This window comes from Pinus tabuliformis, chromosome J (genome assembly GCF_031772625.1).
Source record: "Pinus tabuliformis cultivar Carrire ecotype Pingquan chromosome J, CPIR1, whole genome shotgun sequence".
Lineage (NCBI taxonomy): Eukaryota > Viridiplantae > Streptophyta > Pinopsida > Pinales > Pinaceae > Pinus > Pinus tabuliformis.
The window spans coordinates 1357231379-1357255405 of NC_142295.1; the positions used below are offsets into that span (position 1 = coordinate 1357231379).

The 24027-nt window shown below is 38.8% G+C and overlaps 1 protein-coding gene across 2 annotated transcripts in view; it reads right to left on the reverse strand.

Moving 5' to 3' along the window:
• The window catches only part of LOC149232425 (RNA pseudouridine synthase 3, mitochondrial-like), a 253207-nt gene that overhangs the window by 194859 nt on the left and 34321 nt on the right, over positions 1 to 24027 (reverse strand). For both annotated transcript variants that reach the window (XM_089379403.1, XM_089379402.1), the window contains exons 2-5: positions 20531 to 20608; positions 20222 to 20380; positions 20087 to 20134; positions 19894 to 19974 (exon numbers count right to left, since the gene is read on the reverse strand). In XM_089379403.1, coding sequence (XP_089235529.1) covers positions 19894 to 19974; positions 20087 to 20134; positions 20222 to 20380; positions 20531 to 20608 — 366 coding nt within the window. The remainder of the gene's footprint in view (positions 1 to 19893; positions 19975 to 20086; positions 20135 to 20221; positions 20381 to 20530; positions 20609 to 24027) is intronic.

Below are 24027 nucleotides of genomic sequence, written 5' to 3' on the forward strand. Positions count from 1 at the left end.
AATGTGTAAGTGTCCATCATCATGGATAACTCTGGAACATAACGTGCACACACCATGGTCTGATCTCCTGAGACCAAAACTGAAAACCCGTCGAAGCTCTCTGTCTGTATACCTCTCCGCTCAACCATCTGTGCATCGATGAAGTTGTGGGTTGCCCCACTGTCAACCAAAACTAAAAATCGTTGGCCACGTACTGTCCCCTGTACACGCATCGTCAAATACTTGGGAACTCCTCGCAATGCTGCAAGGGCTCCTCCGATAGGTGCAAAAGCTGCACCACCCGCTGCTAGTGGTGGAGGTGGCAAACGATCCTGCGCGGCATGACTACCTCCTGCCTCCACATCATCCTCCTCATCCTCTTCCCCGCTGCTCTCGGAGAAGACCTCAATAAAATGTGCTTTGCCAGCAGCACATCTATGTCCCGGTGCCCACGGCTCCTGACAGGTGAAGCACAACCGCTTCTTCTTCAACTCCCTCCTGGCATCATCATCAATCTGTACTCGTCCTGGATTCCCCTTCGGAGGCGGAATCCTCACATCCTTCCCCTTAGGCTGGAAAGCCTATCGTTGGGGGTAAGGTGTCCAGGTCCTGGGTAAGACATCCTGTAAGTCCCAAGTCCTGCTAATAGCATCCTGAAGGGTGGTTGGTCTAGCGGATCTGACTAGACCCCGAAGTGGCTCTGCTAACCCCTCAACATACATGTAAATCCTCCGTGCCGCGGACAAATCTGGCACCATCATTGAAACCCTCAAGAAATCTGAAATGTAGGTCTCTAGGCTCCCAGTCTGTTTGAGCCTCGTCAACTCCACAAAGTGTTGTTCCGAATCCCTCCGGTCAAACCTCTCCATCAATCTCTTGGTGAACTCGGCATATGTCGTCACTGTGGAGTGTCCGAGTGTAACCATCCCATGGAACCACCAATCCTGGGCCTCACCATCCAAATGTAATGTCGCCACCTTGATGGCCTCCGTCTCCGACATCTGGTTAAGCTGGAAGTAAATGTCCAGCTTCTCCACCCAAGACTCTGCCGAATTGTTTGATGAATCATCAAACGTGGGAAAGTGGAATCTACTAGCTGCACGGTGGGTGTCACCATCATGATAATGCCGGTACCCTCTGTGATGGTTGCGGGGTCTACTATCCCGCTGGAGCTGAACAAAGTCTCTGAATGAGAGAGCCTCCCTGAACTCCTACCCATAGGCCTGGTATTCTGCAAAATAATCGCCCATATGACTGGGCTCTGCCTCTTGCTGGGCTCCGGCCCCCGTGTCTACTCCTAAGAAAGTGGGCATGGTAGAGCATGTAGGGGCATGTGAGGCCACCTGCTGAGTAGTATCACGCTGCTCTGGCAAATGGTGGGATGCACCCAATCCCTCACCAACCTGGAAAACCCGTGGGCTCTCACGCTATCTAGCCTCTACTGCCGTGAATCTCTGCCCCATCACCTCAATCTGCCTCGACAGATCCTGTACTGATTTGAGGAGCATGTCCGCAAATCTCTTCCCGTCATCATCTGCCATCAGATCCTCCTGCTCTGCGTCCACCACAGGCTCCTTCTGTTCTGCGTCCACCACAAGCTCCTCCTGTTCTGCGTCCACCACCGAAACACAGTCTCCCTCTCCATAAGTGTTCTCCAACCTACGCCCAGTGTCTCTGTATCTCCTACCTCTGTAACAAATGTAGGGCTTTTCCCTCGGTGTCATAGATTGCTAGCTCCACAAGCTGAGCCAGATCTATGCTCTGATACCACTGTAATATCCCTTATCAAGAATATTCCTCAAACACAAGCAAACTCCAACCAGAGATGGACTGGGAGGGCATTTACCAGATATGTCGCCTCTAAAAAGAGGACGAGATCTGGAGGCTACCTGGCCCTTTCCAGACTCTGTCTAAGAGTATAGGAGAAAACACACAAGTGGTATAGTAGCCAGGAAGCTCAAAGAGATAAAAATAACAATGGTGCAACATATAACAATATAACCATAAGCAGATATTCAAGAAATGCAAAGAGAAATGCTAAGCGATTTTATTATACTGAGTAATAGAATGAGTATAGGAGGTGATCAGAAAGATGGCACCTCGACTTGCACAAGGCAAGTGAAGAAATATACTCAGAATAGCAAAGAAATGGCCTCTCTCTGAACTGCGTCCAAGCTGCTGGAGAACTGTCGTGCTGTCGCTGCTGCTGGAGAACTGTCGTGCTGTCGCTGCTGGTGGGAATCAAATGATGATTTGGGGTTGTTCCCCTCAGAAAATGTTGAAACTCTGGAATCGGACTCTACTCAAGAAACTCAGAAAAACCCAAGAAGCTTTTCTGAAATGGCCGACCCCGGAAAATCGCCCCCTTAAGGACCCACGCAATCCCTCAAGGCTCTGCGCTGCTACTGAAATAAACCCACCACAACACTTCCTGAAACTCAGGCAAAATCCTCCAATATGCAAGGGTTGATCCCCCTGCAAAACCTCAAACCAAAACTCCTGCCAGAAAAAACTGCGTCATCCCTCTCAAGACTGCGCAGTCATCTAAGATGCTCAATCCTCCTACCAAAATGCTGATGAAACTACTGCAAAAATATTGATGGAAATACCTTGCCCGAGCAAGCACTCGAAGTCCCCCGGGGCTAAGGGTGAGATCTCCGAACGGAGACACTCAATGCACTAAACAGTGTTGCAGACTAGCTAAACAACCAGCATGCTCTAAGTTGAAGCGACTAGGTCAAATGCACATAATCGAATGCCAAAATGAGGAGGCTCCTCTCTCCTTTATAGCATTGGCCTCTCTCAATCCCAAGGCTCACCTCCTCCAACGTAGCTTTCCTCTTGCCACGTGTTTCTCACCATCTGCGCAATCACTCCATGTGTCTACGTGGGCCCCTCATCTACGTGGTTCTTTGGCCCCCCTTGACTCACCTTTTAAGTTACAACGTTGTGCTACTAGGGAGTGAATTTATTCATGAAGTGAGTATGTCCCCCTTTCCTCACCTTTTTATTTATAAACAGCGATACAAGGCAAAATTGAGCAAGATCGAATATTCCAATTAGCCATGGCTAATTAGGAATATTGCATAAATTTATTTGTTTTGTTTGATTTTTCTTAAGTTAGGCTTTAGTTTTGACAATTAGAATTTTTTAAAGTTTTGTTTTGTTTTGATTTTAAAATAAAATCAAAAATCATAAAAAATTAAAAACAAAATAAAATTAAAAAATTTTAAATTTTCAAAATTAAAAATCTAAAAACTTATAAAAATCCTAAACATTTAAAAAATCATAAAAATTTTGGTGATTAAAGATTTTAAAAACTAAACAAAAGGGATTTGCGCTTTAATGTTAAAAAAATTTAAATGTGGCCTATGGCCCATTAAAAAAAATTATTTTTTTAGCCCTTTTTATTTTTTTCATCACCTTAAAAGATTTTAAATTTTTCGGTTACCATTAAGCATTATTGCCTAAAGAATAATTAAAGTTTAAATTTGAAGTTCTTTAGTGTCATTAAATGCATTTTTTATGATGGTCAAAAATGACAATTGTTTTAAATCTGGAATCTTTTTGGGCATTTGTGGATTAGCGTCACTTTTTCATCACATATTGAAAATCGATCTGGATAGCTTGTTTTATTAATGAAGGCACTGGTCTAAAATTATTTCTATCTTGTGGTTGTGTCTTGTTTTGGCATTTACTCTATCTGATTTAATCATTTAAATCCATCAAGTTATCCATCATTAAAATCATCAAGTGCTTGTTTGCCTCGCTGTGTCTCCCAACCCAGCTGGTTCCCAGTTGGTCTTCCTTATCCCATAGGGTCTACCCCCCTTAGCCTAGGGAGACGGCTTAAACGGAGAGATTGGAGATCAGGGTGACAGCCCTCAGTCTAAGCGTTGTTGCGGTGCCTAGACACTCTACGCAACAACAAACTCTAAGGTGTACTCGTTTGTTGATCGAACCTCAACATCCTAGGCCTATTACATACTCAAAAATCATCATTATTAGTATCACTTATTACAATTCCCCGCAGGGTGTAGAATCTAGGTACGAGAAATATGACGAGAAAATAGAAGTAGAGTTAAAAAACTCTGTTGACTGATGATATCTGATGGTACAAGTGTCCTCTGGATCATCCTTGGGTATGGAGTCTTCATATAATCATCAGGTGCCACTCCAGTGGTCAACATTTGGCTCCATAAGGGGATGCATGCTAGATATGAAGTGATAGTGTGCAAGAACCTACAATCTGCATCCACCGACAAAAGATATATATCAACAGTATCCATTCAAAAATATCATCAAGTACATAAATGAAGCAATGGAAATTTATTCTAAAAGCATTAATGACAATTTATTCATGAAATAAAATGGCGAGGGATAAGGTTAGAAATAGGATACAAAAAGATGTCACGTGGCATCAGATGTCCTCAACGATGCTTTACTTTCAGGTATATACATGGGTTGCTTTTTTGATGTGTCGTGTCCAATTCTGAATATCTGAGGACTTTGATCAATCCCAACATTGTGTTATACATGGTCATCAGATTTACCAAATCCTTTCCGCTTTTTTCTTTTCTTCTTAATAGATTGTGATGTTGATGTTGATGTTGAGGTGATCAAAGTAGACCTTTTTGCCCGATCTTGAAGATGCTTTGATGGAAAATTCGAAGTATCCAAGACTTCTTTGACCTTCCTTTGTCCATTCTGCTTCTGCTCTGACATGGGTGATGGATCAATCTCACAAGTATAAACTTGATTCCCCTCAGTTTCCTTGCTATCCAGGTCTCCATCAATTAGCCATTTTTCAATGGAGTAAATGACCTCCTCATAATGAGATGAAGATTGCTTCAGTGGATTGGGAGGTTTATGATTTGTTTCTTTGTTCTTTTCCCATTCGTCATTTGACCTAAGCTGGAATTTTTGTACTTGTGATCTTTCCATTTCCTCCAACCTATTCTGAAAAGTGACCTGATTAGCCTTCATAACACTTATTTCCTTGGCATGATTTGTTTCCATGGTGTTGATTAATTGCACTTGTTTTTCTTCCATGGTGAGCAACCTATTTTGAAAACTGGCCATTTGATTAGAATGATTGACTTCCATGGCTTTTATTGCTCGTGCATGATTTTCCTCCATGGTCTCAATGAGTTGAACTTGGTTGAGTTGCATATCCGTAATCATTCGAGTCAACTCCTTGATGACATCCTTATCATTCTCATCAATTTTCGCTTTGATCTTTCTTTCATCTCCATATTTTTCTTCAAAGGCATCAATAACTGATTCTAGAGAATCGAAACTGTTAGCAGGTAAGTCTATGAACCAATCCATAACATCGTCATCTAATGAAAAGATGAAAAGTCTCATTTTAATGTCTTCATGGTTAATATCATGGAACCATTTGCTCACACAAAGGTGGAAATTCTTAAGATGAGTTTCAGTACTAATGGCATTGTTACTTAGAAAACTAAGCAACTCTTCAATAGTCTCGACTCTCAATGGCTTCATCCAAAATGAAATCCGGATAGCCTGAAATGTTAGTAAAATCAGAAGGGACGAACAAATCATTCATGATGTCATGCACACTTGACCCTAAAAAGAGCAAATGGATACCAAAGAGAGGCTCCTATCCAAGATTAGCAAGAAATCTACAAGAAGCAAGCTTCACACAGAAATCCTTACAGAAAATGAAATAAGTGGAGTCGCCACTTGAACAGGAATCTGACTCTAAAAATCCAAAATGTAAAAAACTAAAAGTTAGTCGTTTTCCAAGGTACAAGACTTGTCCCCGACAACAATGCCAAAGATGTTATCACTTGTCGCCTACACCTACCTACAAGTTAGTGAGAAAAGCCTTCAATCCCACAAGGTGTGGTTAATGGCAGGAAACTCAAAGAAGGGGTTGTCACACTAATCCCGACTCTCTCTATTTGAGCTATCTCCTATGTTAGTTAAGGGGGGTGGTCCCTAATGAAAAGTTAAGTTAAAAAATGTGAGTTTCTAAGAGAGTGTTATAGTGAAAATGGATTACTTTTAAAGATTTATGAGCAAATATGATGTGAGCAACTTAAAATAACAATGCCAATGAGAAAAACCATAAAGCTAGTGTCTTATAAGGAATTTTGTTCAACAATTTAAAGATATATTTTCTCAAAGTAAAATGAAATGCTCTCAAAAAAGAAAGCAAAGTAACCCTGAAAAGTAAACAAAAATTGTTAGCACAAGATATGTAAGATAAAAAAATGTTTTTGAGATAATCAACTTTATAAATCAAAACATGTGAAACATATCTTGCCAAAACCCAAAAATTAGTAATTAACTTGGAAATGTAAAAGAAAGGAAGTGCTAAACCAAGACATCAATATGCAATTAGACTTGAAGCATGAAAAGAAAGCACTTGTTTGAAATGATTAAATTAATTGCTTTTGGAATATATTTTGCATATGAAAACTCAAACCATCAACAGACAAGTAAGGTAAATGTCATGGAAAGTGCTCTTGGTTAATTTTATTAATTATCTCTACAATAAGATTACAATTTAACTCTTCAATCCTCGAACCTCACCCTTGCCCAAAGATATGGATCTTACAGTGACGAGTCAATAGAGAAGTAGAGGGTCCCTAAGATGTCTACTTCAACCAACTTATGTTGGAGGTAAAATTTTAATGAGGCTCCTTCCTATATTAAAATGCCTAGATGAAATGCATGTAAGTTTTTCCCCAAAAGAGAGATTGATTTGCAATGCTTGAAAATGAAATAGTGTTCAACATAAGTTGCAATTATAACCTCAATTGGAGGAATAAAATTAACTTACAAGTGTTGCATGTGTCTCATCAATGAATTAAAATGATACAAGTAATTTGCTTGAAAGTAAAATTTGTTTCAAATAGACAATGACAATAAATTGCTCCAATATTCAAGATAACAATGTAGCATAAAAATGAAGCATGTATTCAAGTGCTCATGAAACAATTTACCAAGGAAAATGGTAACGAATCAAAGTTTGTTAAGAATATAAAATGCTTGCATGTAAAGGATGAATTGCACAAAATAAAGTGTAAGCTTGTAGCTCCAAGCAACAATGAGATAAAAAATGCAAAGCAAAGCTCAAATGAAATTGTAAGAAACTTTAACTTAAAAATAAAATGTGATAGTGAAGTTATGTTAATTAGTGAATGAAGTGTGAAATTTTAAGCCATACAAATGTCAATCCACCCAAGAGAAGCCTCCCCCTAAATGGGGCGATAGGATACCATGGGAGAAATACGAAGCTCCCACAAGTAAATTAGATCTTTTATTAATATTACAATGCAAAAAGGGTCCTTCAAAGTCCTCAACTAAACTTCGAGGAGATTCCTCACAATAATTGCTTGAAACGTGAACACTAGACCTCCTTTCTTGAGAAAGTAGTGACAAGGTCTCACAAAACTTATGCAAGGGAAACAAGGTCCGAGTTTCCTCCAAATGCCCACGACTTAGAGGAAAATGGGCAACCCCCCAATGAACTTGACTTTGGCCAAAATTAGCCTCAAAAGGGCTCATGGCATCCTTGGAAATCGAACCCCCGACACTTGCCAAAGGTCCTGCAAACACTTATTAGATGTTTCGGGAGGTTGCTATTCAAAATCTGTCATACAAGAGTTAGCAAACAATCTAAACAATAACTGCAAAATAAGTCAAGTATTAGTGGAAAATCAGCAAGATAAAATGTGTATGTACAATTATAATTCACAAAAGGCTAAGCTAAAGTGTGAGAGTAAACTCTCGTCTTTACTTAGCCATCTTCAAGCTCTTAGATGGCAAATGAAAGAAATGAAGTACAATGTTTTTTAAAAGAGATTTAAATTTAAAAGTACTTGGCTTGTGTACAAGCTATGTTCCAAAACCCCTGCAAAACCACTTTGTAAAAGAAGACTAGGAAGGCTCAAAGAACAAATGAGAGTTCCTTTAAGAATGTATCAAGAGTGGGTTGGTCTCTCCAAAGACTTCCCCTCACGCTTCATTCTATGATCCCAACAAGATGTTCCCTCTACAAAACTTCAAGAATTAGTGCCATATAAATTTAGCAATAAACAATGATAAGAAACTCTAGAGATTTATTTAAAACCAACTAGAGCATTCTATATCTAGAGCACACTTCTAAGTCAAATGTCAATGCAAGATAGTTCTACATTAACAAATCTACAAAAGCATATGAAAACAAATTAGATCAAAGCATGAATAAAAAGAATTATACCAATGATCAACAATTCATCAAACTCGAAAAGGAGGAACACATCATGAATGAAACCCCAAAGTCTTTATTGATATTTCTGAAAGTGTACAAGGCAGCAGCGCTTCCGCAAGCACAATAGCTAGTAACAATATATACAAATGAGAGCTCAAGGCTCTATTATATAGAACTATGGAATTCAATCCCAATGTAGAAGTGATTAAACAAGTGGCATGAGGTGACAATCTCAAAGAAAAATTCGAATTTGGTTAATGAAGCTCCAATGCCAAGTGTAAAAATCGAATTCTGGCACGTGGACATCATTTTCTTCTTCCTTTATGTGCCAAATTCGAATTTTATGATGGAATGACAAGTGTATATAGGTGGTAACCCATGTGGGAACAATTTCCCACAAAAATCTCCATCAAATATTCTCCCAAATCCTACCAAATGTGCATTAACTTCACAAATTCGAATTTCCATGCAACTTTCTCATTTAATGCCAGAAACTCGATTTTATTTGAGCACATGTCCTTTCCTTGATTTTAGGAGTCCACATCACCTTGGGACTTCACTTTAACTCCTCCATAATTTTCCACCTCATTTCCACAACATTTAGCATGTGTGGATATTTATTTTTCTCAATTTATTTAATTTTTGGTTTAATTAATTGCCAGATTTTCCACTAAACTTAGGAAAAGTGGGTTTTGAGGGTTCAAAACACATTTTTAACCCCTCAAAGTGTGTCATAGTAAAAAGTTGAGGGTGAGAGGTGCAAATTTCATTACTCATACCCCATACAACTTCTCTAGACATCACTTATTACATTACAAATACAATTTTTATTGCAATTTCCGCAGTGCGGAAAATCTAAAAAATTAAAAAAAAACTACCTAGACCTAACCAAATTCCACAAAAGTTTTTGTGTGATCTAATATGGTAATATACATCGACTCAAGACACTAAGAAGTGTTAGGGGCTAAACCTTCAAACCGTCACCACGGCTTTGGGGTAAGGAGCGAGTGAAAAAACCCAGAAAATTATCCACCTCTGAAAAAGCAGGGATAATTAACCAGGTAAAAAAACATTGCAAGGTGTACTCGTTTGTTGACAGAGTCCCAACATCCTAGGCCTATTACATACTCAAAACTCATCATTACTAGTATCACTTATTACAATTCCCCGCGAGGTGTGGAATCTGAGTACAAGAAAGATGATGAGAAAATAGAAGTAGAATTAAAAAACTTTGTTGACAGATGATATCTGATGGTACAAGTGTCCTCTGGGTCATCCTTGGGCATGGAGTCTTCATTTAATCATCAAGTGCTACTCCAGTGGTCAACAGGTACCTAACCATCTTTTCCCAACTCATTGGCCAGATGAGAGGTACTTCCCAAGTGTCCCAGACTCCATGGGTAGGATGTGTGTTGGGGCATCAGCAGGAGAAGGTGAACCACTCATCCTGCACATATGCCATAGGAGAAGGTGAACCACTCATCCTATGCATATGACAATCATAGGGGAAGGTGAACCACTCACCCTACATACATGTGTTCGCAATCGTAAGGGAAGGGGAACCACTCACCCTATATCTAGTGCACAACTATGGGAAGGTGAACCACTCACCCTATGGTCGCTCATAGCTGCAAAAAGCCCCAGGAGCTCCCAAAGCTCAAGGTCTAACTCATACAGGACCCTCAAAGGAGGGTCGTTCGACGACTCCAAGTCTCTCTCAGAAGGTTAAGAATTTGACCTTCCCCAAAGGTTTTGTGAGAATGTTTGCAACCTGCTCATCCGTCCTTATGTGTTGGAGCCTTATTGCTCCCCATTGTACCATAGCCCGAATAAAGTGGTACCTGATATCAATGTGCTTGGAGCGGTCGTGGAACACAAGATTCTCTGATAGGTGAATCCCACTCTGGTTGTCGCAGAAGATCACGGTGGTATCTAGCATGTGCTCAAATATCTCACTAAAGAGCGTCCTCAACCAAACAGCTTCACAACAAGCCATACTCGCAACAATGTAGTTGATGATGCTTAAAGCAACCGATTTTTTCTTCCTGCTCATTCATGATATTGAAGCAGACCCCAAAGAGAAGCAACACCCAGACGTGCTCTTGTGATCCACCACACTGCCAGCGTAATCAGCATCTAAATATCCATGAAGCCTCAAGTTCCAGGCAATGTATCTTTGTCCATAGTGGATAGTGCCCCGAAGATATCTCAAGAGATTCTTAGCAGCAATCCAACGAGTGTGATGAGGCTCAACCATAAATTGACTCAACGTGTTCACAGCGAAGCATATGTCAGGATGGGAGTTTACCAAGAACATCAGGGCCCCCACAAGTAATCCGGGCACATCTTCCACACAGCTTCTTGAAGTTGAGTTCCATCGGAGTGGATACAGACTTGCAATCCACCATCCCACATCTCTCAAGCAGCTTCACAATTTATTTTCCTTGAGAAAGGAAAATCTCACCTGGCTTTGGCCAAACCTCCAGCCCTAGGAAGTAGTGCATCAGTCCTAGGTCCTTCATCTCGAATACAGAAGCCAACTCCCTCTTGCATTAATGAATGAGAGGGTCATCACCTATCAGAAAGAGATCACCCACATAAAGGACCAGAATGAGAGACTTGTCTTTTTCCACCTTGAAATATAGGTTTGGGTCAGCATCGCTCCTTGTAAATCCTAGCTTCATAAGATAGTTATCAATCCTGTCATACCAAGCCTTGGGGGCTTGCTTCAAACCATAGAGGGCTTTCTTCAACCGGCATAAATGTGTGTTACGACCTTGAACTTTGAACCCCTTAGGTTGTTCTACATAGACTTCTTCTTTAAGCGAGCCATGCAAGAAAGCAATTTTGATATCCATCTGGTGTAGGTTCCAACCTTGTGAGGCAGCAAGGGATATGATTGAACAGATGGTGGTATATCGGGCAACTGATGCAAATATCTCATCATTGTCTACTCCTTCCTTTTAAGAGAAGCCTCGAGCAATGAATCTGGCCTTGAACTTTTCAACACTCCCATCATCTCCATGTTTGATCTTGTAGAGCCACTTTGAAGTTTGAAGTGACCACTGACTTGTCGTGGGTCTACGAACCACATCCCAGGCATCATTCTTCATGATCGACTCGTACTCCTCGTTCATCGCATCCTTCCAAATTTGTTGTTTCACAGCTTCTTCGAATGTACAAGGCTCAGATTGTACAATGGTACTCATGGCAGCTAAGTACCCTTGGTACCTATTCGGCATTTTGCTTTCACGAAATGTCCCCCTCGATGCAATGTGTTTCTCAACATCTTCAAGAGTATCTTTGAGCCACAAGGTCTTTTTCTTGAAGTAGAGGGTTCACTAGGACGTGGATCAATGGGATCCATCAAACCTTCCATATCGGGCATCGAGTCATCAGACGAAGGTTCATCCTACTTTCCTGTATCATCATTATTATTGTCCTTCCTAGGGATAGGAAGATCTCGAACTTTCCTAAGGGCAAAATCCTCATCGAAGTGACATCATGACTTATTTCCACTTCCCTTTGACCAGGCACATAGATTCTATACACGTTCGAAGTTTCTCTATAGCCCGCAAACTTTTCTTTCTTTCTTGAGGCATCTAGTTTGTTCCTTTCCTCTTTCGACACATGAAAATATACAGGATAACCAAAATATTCTAAAATGAGAAACATCAAGTTTCTTACCAGTGAAATACTTCTTCGGGTGTCTTGAAATCCAATGCTTGATATAGGTATCTATTTTGAACATACACATCGTTGTTGGCAACTTCTCCCCATAAGAACTTTGGTAGGCCTTGGTCATGACTCATGAAGCATGGCCCAGGTGGCTTCTATGATAGCTCGATTCTTCCTTTCGACAACTCCATTTTGCTCAAGAGTATATGTAGTGGTGGTCTCCCTCTTAATCCCAACTCCTCTACAATAGTCAATGAATTCATTTGACCCATTATCGGTCCTTAATATTTTGATCTTCTTCCCTGTTTGATTCTTGACCAAGGCTTTGAAAGAGTAGAACCATTTGGACACTTTGTCTTTCTTCTTTAAGAAATAGATCCATGTTTTGCGAGAGAAGTCATCTACAAAAATTGCATAGTACAAATATCCACCCAAAGATGTCACAGGCAACATACCTGATAAATCAGAATGGACCAATTGAAGAATATCGGTAGTTTGACTTTGACTTGAGGGAAATGGTTCCCTTGTATGTTTTCTAGCTGCGCAAACCTAACACATACCTTCATGACCTAAGTTGAATTTGGGCATGCCTATGACCATCTTCCTTACATTAGGTAAGACATTGTAATGAAGGTGAGCAAATCTTCGGTGCCATAATTTGGATTGAAGAGAAGTATCGCAAGTCATTGCTTCCAACGGACTTCCTCCAACCTGATAGAGATCTTCAACCCTGAATCCAAGAGTGAATGCATCTCTTGGGTTCCTTTGCCAAACACGAACCTTCTCATCAATGAATGTCACCTTGAAACCGTTATCTTCCATTGCAAAAATAGTGAGCAGGTTCTTTTTTAGATCAGGTACATACAACAGCTCTTGTAAATGAAGGGTTTGACCTTGATTTAAGTGAAGAGTAACAGTCTCAATTCCTTTCACGGGATAAGTGGCATTATCCCCAAGTATAATCTCCATATTCGTCTTCTTTTCAATCAAGTTTGAGAGAGCCTCTTTGTACCCAGTGAAGTGCCTTGAGGCACCACTATCAATCAACCAATGATCTAATGTACTTGGAGGAGAGGCGGTGGTGACGGCAGAAATAAGAAAAAATTCTTTTTGTTTTTCACCAATATTAACTTCTTCATACCTAGAGTTTCTTGACTTCTTGGGAGGACGACCATTTCCATTTCGAGTAGCGGGAGCATTCCTCTTTCCTTTGTTGTTGAACCTGTTGTTCCTTTGATTGTCATTGCCCTTGTAGTTGTTGTTATGGTTGTCATCATCTCTTGGAGTATCCTTCTTGTGAGTACACTCTCTAGCAAAATTTCCAAACTTGTTGCAATTGAAACATCTTCCTTTGCTTCCTTCTTTGAATATCAGCTTGAACCCTTGACCTTGTCTTCTTGCCCCAGCATTGTTCTTCCTCTTATAATGAGCGGAGAAGGGATTGTTTCCATTTGAGGGCTTGTCTCTTTCCATTATCCTTATTTCTTTTTGAGTGCATCTAGCCAATAATTCATCAAATCCCAGAATCTTGTCATTGTTGAGGATGGTAGTGTTAAACATGCCCCATTCTCTTGTAAGGCCTCCAAGTGCAATAAGAGTGAGCTCCTTGTCACCAATGACTTCTCCAATAGATAGGAGATCATTTTTTATCTCGGTAATCCCCATGAAGCGGGATTAAATGGATTCTCCTTATTCCATCTTGATGTCTTTCAACTTGTTCTTAAAAAAGAGAACTTGATTTGCATAATTTATTTTGAACATCCCAACCAACTTGTCATACATCTCCTTAGATGTTTCCAAATGAGAAATATAGGCAACCAAAGGCCTGTGACTAGAATCAACAATAATTTTCTTAGCTTTAACCTCACCTTTCTTGTACTTTGTTTGTGCAGTTGCAAATGCATTCGAAGGAGGCTCCACTACTCTTCCTTTGACATAGTCCATGGCATCAATTCCTTCCAATGTAAAATCTAGAGACATCTTCCATGCATGATAGTCAAATTTGTCCTTTAGCTTGTCCTCGGATTTGAAGTAGGATGTAGTCGCCATTGGGACTAGTTCCAAGTTCTTATCCAACAACTTCCCTTGGTGATTGTTTTTCCTCACTCTTGCTTGGGGTTTGTCTTCACTTGAGTTCTAATACCATGTTAATTTTAGATAACAATGGTATGTTCTATGCTTTAGCACAATTTACTTCAATGTTCCTTATCAGCCCAATGACAATTTCCAATTATTTCCAGTAGCAATCACATTAACTTAAACACATTGACAGTAAATGCAGATAGAACATAAAAAAATGTGCAGAAGACAAGCCAAGACAAGAGGACACAAGATTTGGCGGATGCCAAGGAAAAACCCCAATGTGGGGAAAACCCTTTGATCAAATCTTCTTATTATTATTCAATAGTTCAGCAGAGAGAGAGAGTACATAGATCAAATTCACTTGCCCAATACATAGTCAAAATAGCCCTGTCAAAATCAACAGTCAACTGCAGCCCTAACCAAAAAGTCAATGCTAGTCAAATCAACACCAAAATGTCCTCCAAGCAGCTCGGTCAACAGAAGTCCAATTTGGCCTTCAAGGAGAGTAAAAGTCAGCCCAAAATAGTTCGATCAAACCCAGTCAAAGGAGAGAGAAATACAGCGGTAATTTCTGCAGTCAAATCTGAAGTCAATGCAAAGGTCAATGCTGGTCAAACTGCCCAAAACATCTAGATTTTTGTGCCCAACAACTCGGCCTAGGAAAATCGAATTTCTTCCCTGAAAACTGAAGCCAAACTTGGTCAAATGAGCCCTGGTCAATGTTGGTCTGATTCTCTGAAATTTCGGCCTGTCCTTGTCCTGAAATTTTCGGCCTCCTGCCACACGTGCGAAGAAGAGAGAGAGGCTGCCCAAGTTGTACGAACCAATCAAGAGAGGAGAGAGAGATGAATGAGTTGAGTGATGTCCAAATGAGGAGAGAGGTCACTCCTATTTATACAATTCATTGAGGGTGAGGAGACACATCCATTAGGCTTCTTGAGCCTACATTTGACTGAGACGAACCTTGACAATTTGTGCATGGGAGAGAACAAATTCAAAATTCCACTTATGCTTATCAGAATGAGATGATCTTTATATCAAAATTGGACCTCTCGAAAAGAGGAATCCAATGCAATAATCATCTCCATCATATGAGTTGTCCTAAGGTGGAATTTTGCCCTAGTTGCCAATTTTAACAAATCTTGTATTTGATTATCCTGTTATGTTCTCCATCACCACTCAAGGCCACTCTATGTAGATTTGGACTCCATAACCCAAAGGTGTTGGCACCAATCCTTGGTGGATCTATCAACCTTCATTGAAGAGTATTTTAACTTATGTTGTTTAATTCATCCCCTGCCCTCCAAAGCTAATCTACAGGTCAAACAGCAGCATTTAGGGAATCCTCCCTACAGCTGGCATGCACCAACTATGAAGGGAAGCAAATGTGGTGGTAACATTGGGGCATTACCTCCAACGTTGCACCAGGTTTGATTTTAACATTGTTATGGACTTGACATTTCCCAATATATGTTTGGGTGACAACAGCATTCCATAATTGGTAGTAGCTTGCACTTGTCAGTAACTCCGCATAGTACGTCATCAAAGAGGATATTATACAGCTTTTAAAAATGAAAAAAATAATAATAATTGCATGTTTCAATGTGAGGGCATACATATCCCCTTTGAAAATTGGCTTGTGAAGCAAACCAACAACACAACAAAAACCTCTTTGAAATATCTCTCTCCGTGTTAGCACAAGAACATAATCTATATTTAAGGAAAGCCACATATTTCCTACAAAGTGCTTAAAATAGTTTAAGTTCTGCAACTTTTCCTTTGCTTCAGTAGTCACCTGAAAAATTCCATGAGTAAACACTTACTTTTCTAAATTTATTTTAGAAATGGGTTTTCTTCCTGTTGACCACTAGAGTGACACCTCATGATTATATAAAGACTCCATGCCCAAGGATGATCCAGAGAACACTTGTACTATCAGATATCATCAGTCAACGGAGTTTTTTTTAACTCTACTTCTATCTTCTCATCATCTTTCTTGTACCCAGATTCCACACCCTACGGGGAATTGTAATAAGTGATACTAGTAATGATGAGTTTTGAGTCTATAACAGGCCTAGGATATTGGGACTCGATTAGCAAACCAGTACACCTTGGAGTGTTTTTTTTTATCTGGTTTATTATCCCCTCTTTTTCAGAGGCGAATAATTTTTTAGGTTTTTACGCTCACGTTTTACCCCAAAGCCGAGGTGACGGTTTGAAGGTTGAGCCCTTGACACATCTTAGTGTCTAGAGTCGATGTATATCACCATACTAGATCACACAATAAAAATCGTGGAATTTGGTTAGGTCTAAGTAGTCATTTTTTAATTTTTTAGATTTCCCGCAGGTCAAAAATTGCAAATAAAATTGTATTTAAATTGTAATAAGTGTAGTCTAGAGAAGTTGTATGGGGTATGAGTAATCAAAATTACACCTCTCACCCTCAACTTTTTACTATAACACACTTTGAGGGGTTAATAATGTGTTTTGGACCCTCAAAACCCACTTTTCCTAAGTTTATTGGGAAATCTGGCAATTAATTAAGCCAGAAATTAAATTAATGGAGAAAAATAAATATCCACACATACTAAATGTTGTGGAAATAAAGTGGAAAATTATGGAGGAGTTAAAGTGAAGTCCCAAGGTGATGTGGACTCCTAAAGTCAAGGAAATGACATGTGCTCAAATAAAATCGAATTTCTAGCATTAAATGAAAACGTTGCTTAGAAATTCGAATTTGTGAAGTTAATGTACATTTAAGAGGATTTGGGAGAATATTTGGTGGAGATTTTTGTGGGAAATTGTCCCCACATGGGTTACCACCTATATACACTTGTCATTCCACCATAAAATTCGAATTTGGCACATAAGGGAAGAAGAAAATAATGTCCACTTACCAGAATTCGATTTTTACACTTGGCATTGGAGCTCCATTCAACAAATTTGAATTTATCTTTAGGATTGTCACCTCATGCCACTTGTTTAATCACTTTTACATTGGGATTGGCTCCAATACCATTTGTCATTGTCATTTTTCATTGGGATTTGCTCCCAACTCTCTATATAATAGAGCCATGGGCTCTCACATTGTATAAGTTTGTTGCTAGCTATTGTGCTTGCGGAAGCGCTACTGCCTTGTACACTTTTAGAAATATCAATAAAGACTTTAGGGTTTCATTCATGAGCTGTTCCTCCTTTTCGAGTGGGATGAATTGTTGAACATTGGTATAATTCATTTTACTCATGCTTTGATCTAATTTGCTTCCGTATGCTCTTGTAGATTTGTTAATGTAGAGCTAACTTGCATTGACATTTGATTTAGAAGTATGCTCTAAGTATAGAATGCTCTAGTTGGTATTAAATAAATCTCTAGAATTTTTTATCATTGTTTATTGCTAAATCTATATGGAACTAATTCTTGATTGAAGTTTTGTAAAGGGAACATCTTGTTGGGATTACAGAATCAAGCGTGAGGGAAAGTCTTTGGAGAGACCAACCCACTCTTAATACATTCTTAAAGGAGCTCTCATTTGTTCTTTGAACCTTCATAGTCTTATCTTATAAAGTGGTTTTGCAGGGATTCCAGCACATAGCTTGTACATAAGCCGAGAACTTCTAAATTTAAATCTCTTTTAAAAAAACATTGTACTTCATTTCTTTCATTTGCTATCTAAGAACTTGAAGATGGCTAAGTAAAGACGAGAGTTTACTTTCACTCTTTAGCTTAGCCTTTCGTAAATTATAATTGTACATATACATTTTATCTTGCTTATTTTTCCATCAATACTTAACTTATTTTGCAGCCATTGTTTGGATTGTTTGCTAACCCTTGTGTGGCAAATTTTGAAGAGCAACTTCCCGCAACATCTAACAAGTGTTTGCAGGACCTTTGGCAAGTGTTGGGGGTTCGATTTCCAAGGATGTCGTGAACCCTTTTGAGGCTTATTTTGGCCAAGTCAAGTTCACTAGAGGACTGCCCATTTTCCTCTCTAAGTTGTGGGCATTTGGAGGAAACTCACACATTGTTTCCCTTGCATAAGTTTTGTGAGATCGTCACTGCTTTCTCAAGAAAAGAGGTCTAGTGTCCATGTTTCAAGCAATTATTGTGAAGACTCTCCTTGAAATATAGTTGAGAACTTTGAAGGGCCCTCTTCTCATTGTAATATTAATAAAAGACCTAACTTGCTTGTGGGAGCTTGGGATTTCTCCCATGGTATCCTATCTCGCCATTTAGAGAGAGGCTTCTCTTAGGTGGATTGACATTTGCATGGTTTAAGCTTTCATACTTCATTCACTTACATGCATGCTTTAATTGGGAATTAACACAACCTCACTATCACATTTCATTAAGTTTGTTACAATTTCATTTAAGCTTTGCATTTTATTTCTCATTGTTGCTTGGAGCTACAAGCTTACACTTTACTTTGGGCAATTCATCATTTACATGCAAGCATTTTATATTCTTAACAAACTTTGATTCGTTTCCATTTACCTTGGTAAATTGTTTCATGAGCACTTGAATATATGCTTTAATTGTATGCTACATTGTTATCTTGAATATTGGAGCAATTTATTGTCATTGTCTATTTGAAACAAATTTTACTTTCAAGCAAATTACTTGTATCATTTTAATTCATTGATGAAACACATGCAACACTTGTAAGCTAATTTTATTCCTCCAATTGAAGTTATAATTGCAACTTATGTTGAACACTATTTCATTTTCAAGCATTGCAAATCAATCTCTTTGAAGCATTTGCATGTATCATTATTTTAATTTGGGGAATTAACACAATTTGCATTTCATCTAGGCATTTTAGTGTAGGAAGGCCCCAAGCCTCATTAAAATTTTACCTCCAACATAAGTTGGTTGAAGTAGACATCTTAGGGATCCTCTACTCCTCTATTGACTCTTCACTGTGAGATCCATATCATTGGGCGAGGATAAGGTCTGAGGATTGAAGAGTTAAATTGTAATCTTGTTGTAGAACTAATTAATAAAATTAACCAAGAGCACTTTCCATTACATTTACTTTACTTGTCTCTTGATGGTTTGAGTTTTCATATGCAAAGTCTATTCCAAAAGCAAGTATTGTAATCTTTTCAAACAAGTGTTTTCTTTTCATGTTTCAAGTCTAACTGCAGATTGATGTCTTGGTTTAGCACTTCCTTTCTTTTACATTTCCAAGTTAATTACTAATTTTTGGGTTTTGGCAAGATATGTTTCACATGTTTTGATTTATAAAGTTGATTATCTCAAAATCATTTTGTATCTTACATATCTTGTGCTAACAATTCTTATTTACATTTCAAGGTTACTTTGTTTTCTCTTTTGAGAGCATTGTATTTTACTTTGAGCAAATATATCTTTAAATTGTTGAGCAAATTCCTTATAAGGCACTGGTTTTATGGTTTTTAATCATATTAATGATTGGCATTGTTATTTCAAATTGCTCACTTCATATTTGCCCATAAATCCTTCAAAGTAATCCATTTTCACTATAACACTCTCCTAGAAACTCACATCTTTTAACTTAACTTTTCATTAGGGACCACCCCCCTTAACTAACCTAGGAGATAGCTCAAACGGAAAGAATCGATATTAGTGTGACAGCCCCTTTTCTGAGTTCCCTACCACCAACCACACCTTGTAGGGTTGAATACTTTTTCTCATTGACTTGTAGGTAGGTGTAGGCAGCAGGGTCAACACTTCCTACATCACATAAGCTTCCAGAATTCAAATTACTCTTTGCATCCATGAATTTTCATCGTATAGATTGCAACCATGTCATATAGCACCCAGAAATCAACTATTTCAAACATCCTTCACTTGGTCTTTAACAACACAGCCTCCAACCAAAACAAGGGATTTCAACAATCAACAAAAGTAGATGCCCAACATAAATAAGATGCAAGATGAAGCTTACCAATTTGGGGCCCTCTTGATAATCATATGATAGTGCTGCAGCTGCCAAGGCATCCATACTATTGTGGACATCAAGGCTGCCCTGCACTGACAATATCAGGATTGATAAGAAAATCCAAACATGTCATTTAACCTGACACAGATACCAAGTGATTCAAAATTTGAATCAAGTAAATTTATTCATAAATGCATACCTGAACTGGTAGCTGAGGAGGCTTGTTTAGTAAAAGTATTGCCGGGTCCTGGAATTTGTTATAATTGGAATTAATAAGAGACAGAAACACAAACTATTAAATAGCAGATGTTGAAACTGATTATCAACAACTTGCCTTGTATAACACAAGACGCCTAATGTATTTTATCTCATCTGCATTTGGATAGAGTGTTCCTCTTGGTATAGGATCATATCTTTTATTAACTTTACTCGAATAGGCTGTCACAGGAAGATATATGATGGATCCAGTCTTCATAATATCTCTCGCTGAAATCTATAAGGTGAACAAAGCTATAATTAGAAACATAAAGGCCTTTTTGAAGCTTTAGTAGAGTCCAGAAAATTCAAAACTAAATATGAGACTCAGGAGGCATTTAAGGTTTAGCAGTACAAATTAGTATTCTAGCAATAGGACAAAACATACCAATTTCTGCTGGGGCTTATTCTCTTCCCGTCTTGTAATTGGACATACATCTAATGAATTTGCATACTCCATTCGAACCTGTACTTGCATCATAAAAATTTCACCTGATTTAATAACTCTGCAAAAACAAGTTGAATATCAAAAAAACATTCTCTCATCAAAAACCAAAAAGCAGTGAACAGCCATTCAGAAAATGAAATCAAGACAAAATATGGCACTCAGTTCCACCAAAAATGACATCAAAAATGTTTAAAGACATCAGAAAAGGAATCTGAAGCATAAGAAACAAGGAAATTATAGAAGCACCTATGCAATGTGTAGCGACTCAAACTCTCACCTAAAGGCAACAGTCCTAATCCTAGTGGGAGAGCCACACACTGTCACCTCAGTGGCCTTGCCTCTCGCTTTAAGGGTAGGGAAGGGGCTTCCTATCCTAAGGAGGGCTGTCCTCTAAGCAAGACTAGCCAGGTCAAGTAGAGGAAAGGGCAAGTTCTTCTAGCTGAGCTTGACTAAAGTAACTTGAAAACTGATCTCAAGATAAAAGGATGTTGAAGCAAGAAAAGAACAGCACATTAAATCACCAAATCATTTAAGTGATGCTTGGAAATAAAAAAAGTCTTGCTCATTATATACTTTACAAGTGTTCAATCTTACCATGAAACCTGTAGCATGTATGAGAAGTGTATGAAAAGTGTATCTGTGACAAAATAGATCATTAGTAATGTACGTGAAATATGAATGAGAAATTGCATCACTCCTTCAACATAATTGCTATCATTGAGATGTCATACCGCTAGGGTAAGATCATGTGCCAAATGTAAAGTATGTCATAATGAAGGGACAACAGACATATTATTTAACCACAATCATCCGATACACCAGTGGTCATGTTAATACCATGTTATATAAAGAAGATGCACAACGTTGCTTAAGGTATATTTAATGAGCAGTGTTTCAACAGGTGCTTCAGACAAAAACATCCACCACAGATTGGTTATCATTAATATCTCCTCGACAGTGCCCAAACGATGTAAGTGAACAGTGATGAATTAGTACCCCAATCATTATGTCATTAATGCTCAAAATAAAGCGATGTAGCAACGTCTGAAAAACATCAATCATTGTGTGTGCGGGACAGATCCATAATTGTTGTCAAGAAAACATTTTTAGAGCATTCAAATCATACATTCACCATAAACGCTAAAGGTAAACAGCAAGCAAAATCATAACCACCAATCAATGCTATCAAGATAATGTAAAGGTGCCAGTGAAAGTATAGTAACATACAGTGCTCTGAAGGCAGCAAATGATGCTTATATTATAGAGGCAACCCTTTATAGCAGAAGGCTGTGACAGAAGGTTTATAAATTTGAAGTTGATATTATGAAGCCACCTTTAGCAGATTATGACCATTTAAGACTAGAATATGTTTTGACAATACTTAGAGCATCATTTACAGTATGCTTCCAGGTGTACGTAAATAACAAGATTAAGCGTACAGGAGATGAAATATTTGCTTAAGGAAGAAAAACTGTCGTCATATATTCAAACATTTGAACACCACATCACGAGAATATCATGCCAGAAATGGTCAAAAGATTGTATTGATAGATTTGCTGAATATTTATAAAAAAAAATCACAGAAATTTCAGATTGCTATGAAATTTCTCCACCAAATCTCCATGAGAAAATGAGAGGAAGTGCACCTATATTTATAGAGGAGGTGCACAACTTCCCTCGTAATAAAATAATAATTTCTAGGCTACAATCCCCTAAATTAACCTGAGGGGAAAAAGGCCCTCTCTACAAATTAATTAATCTACATTAATGCAAAGAAATGGGGTTTCTAATGTCACATGTACAAAGTCTATGGGCACAGGCCCACAATGATGACCCTTCACAAATGAAGAGGGAAAAACGAGGGTGCTGGTGTAGCGTCCAGCGTCCAAAGGCCCTTTGATTGCATAAATTCTTCAAAAAGTCTTCAAATCTGCCCATACACAGCCTCTAAGGTGGGAAAGCCAGCCCCTAAGCTCTGTCTCCAGTGATCCCAAGGGGCAAACTGGGCTTTCAAAGCTGCCATGCGACATCCAATGTGCTGTCCAAGTATCTTCCAACATGGACAAGGATGCCTAAAATAAGGGGAAAACCAGCCCCAATGCTTCAAATGATGGCTTCTCCTGCCTTCAAAGGCATGCGCGCACACACACACACAGATATATATATATATATATATATATTAAATCTAAGACAGCTCAGCCCTCCAATTCTGCCACAAATATAGGTCGGCCCTCAGAAATATTCATTAAAATTTGATATTAAAGCAAAACTCAGGTCAGCCTGGGAATTTGATTTAATGCCCTGAACTTCCAAACATTAGTGCTCTGATCCTCTTCTCTGTAATTTCCTCTGGAATTCGGCCTGTACTGAAATCCACCTGTATTCCTTCTATTTTCGCTCTGCTCCTGCCCGATTTCTAAGGCTGGCTCGACCCTATCCCTCTGTAAATTCATCAACAGGAAATAATATATTTGAACCAAGCCACGGTTCTCACAATTCTACAACAGTCCTGTAGAATTTCCACAAAATTTCGATCTGTTGATAAGAACAATCTGAAAAACACTTTCTTTTCATACAAACACAGAATTTCTCTACTCAATTTGCAGCGGAATTAGGAACAGAAATAAAACAGTCACACAATTCAAGACAGAATTTTTTTATACGGAACACAACTGGGAAAACCCTCTGCTTTATGAGAATTTTATTGATAGCAAAAACTGAGCAATTGATCTCATACAAAAATACAATTGTTTCAATCTGAAAGACACAGATCTAAGCTTGAAACCCTTGCAAGAGTGCTGATCTCTGCTGCCCTTTAGCAACCTGTGCACAATCTTATCTTGGCACACCTTTCTCTCACAAGCTCCACACACAAACTTGTGCTTCCTATTGCTTGGTCCCACCAATTCTTGCTCTCCAAAACAATAATTAAACTTTGTGCCTTCATTCCTCCTTTTAAAGGCAATTCAAATGGCTAAAATTAGCGAGTTCAATGTTTGGAAAGTCGAACTGGTGCTTTTCTAGTTAACAACAGTTAACACAACCTCTTAACTAGTTCCTCCTAAGATTTAGGAGGCTAACTTCACTTGTTCTTTCAGTTTCCAAACTAACTCACACTAGAAAATCAAGAACTTGACTTTCAATTTCAACACATCAGTTAACTGCCTCATGCACTCCTAATTTTTAGGGAGACTCCTAAATTTTAGGAACTTGACTTTAACTCCTTGAATTAAGGCACAAATCAAGGAATCGCTTTTCTGGCTAATTTCAACACTCCCTCTTAGCAAAGAAGGTGTTCCTGGAAGAACCTTGTCCACCTGGATCTGTCTTCAACTCTACCAAGTTCTCCGCTGCTGCAGCTACTCCCTCTAAACTAGAAGACTTCCTACTTTCTTATGTGGAACCTGCCTTGAAATCTTGTTCTTTCCCACCATACT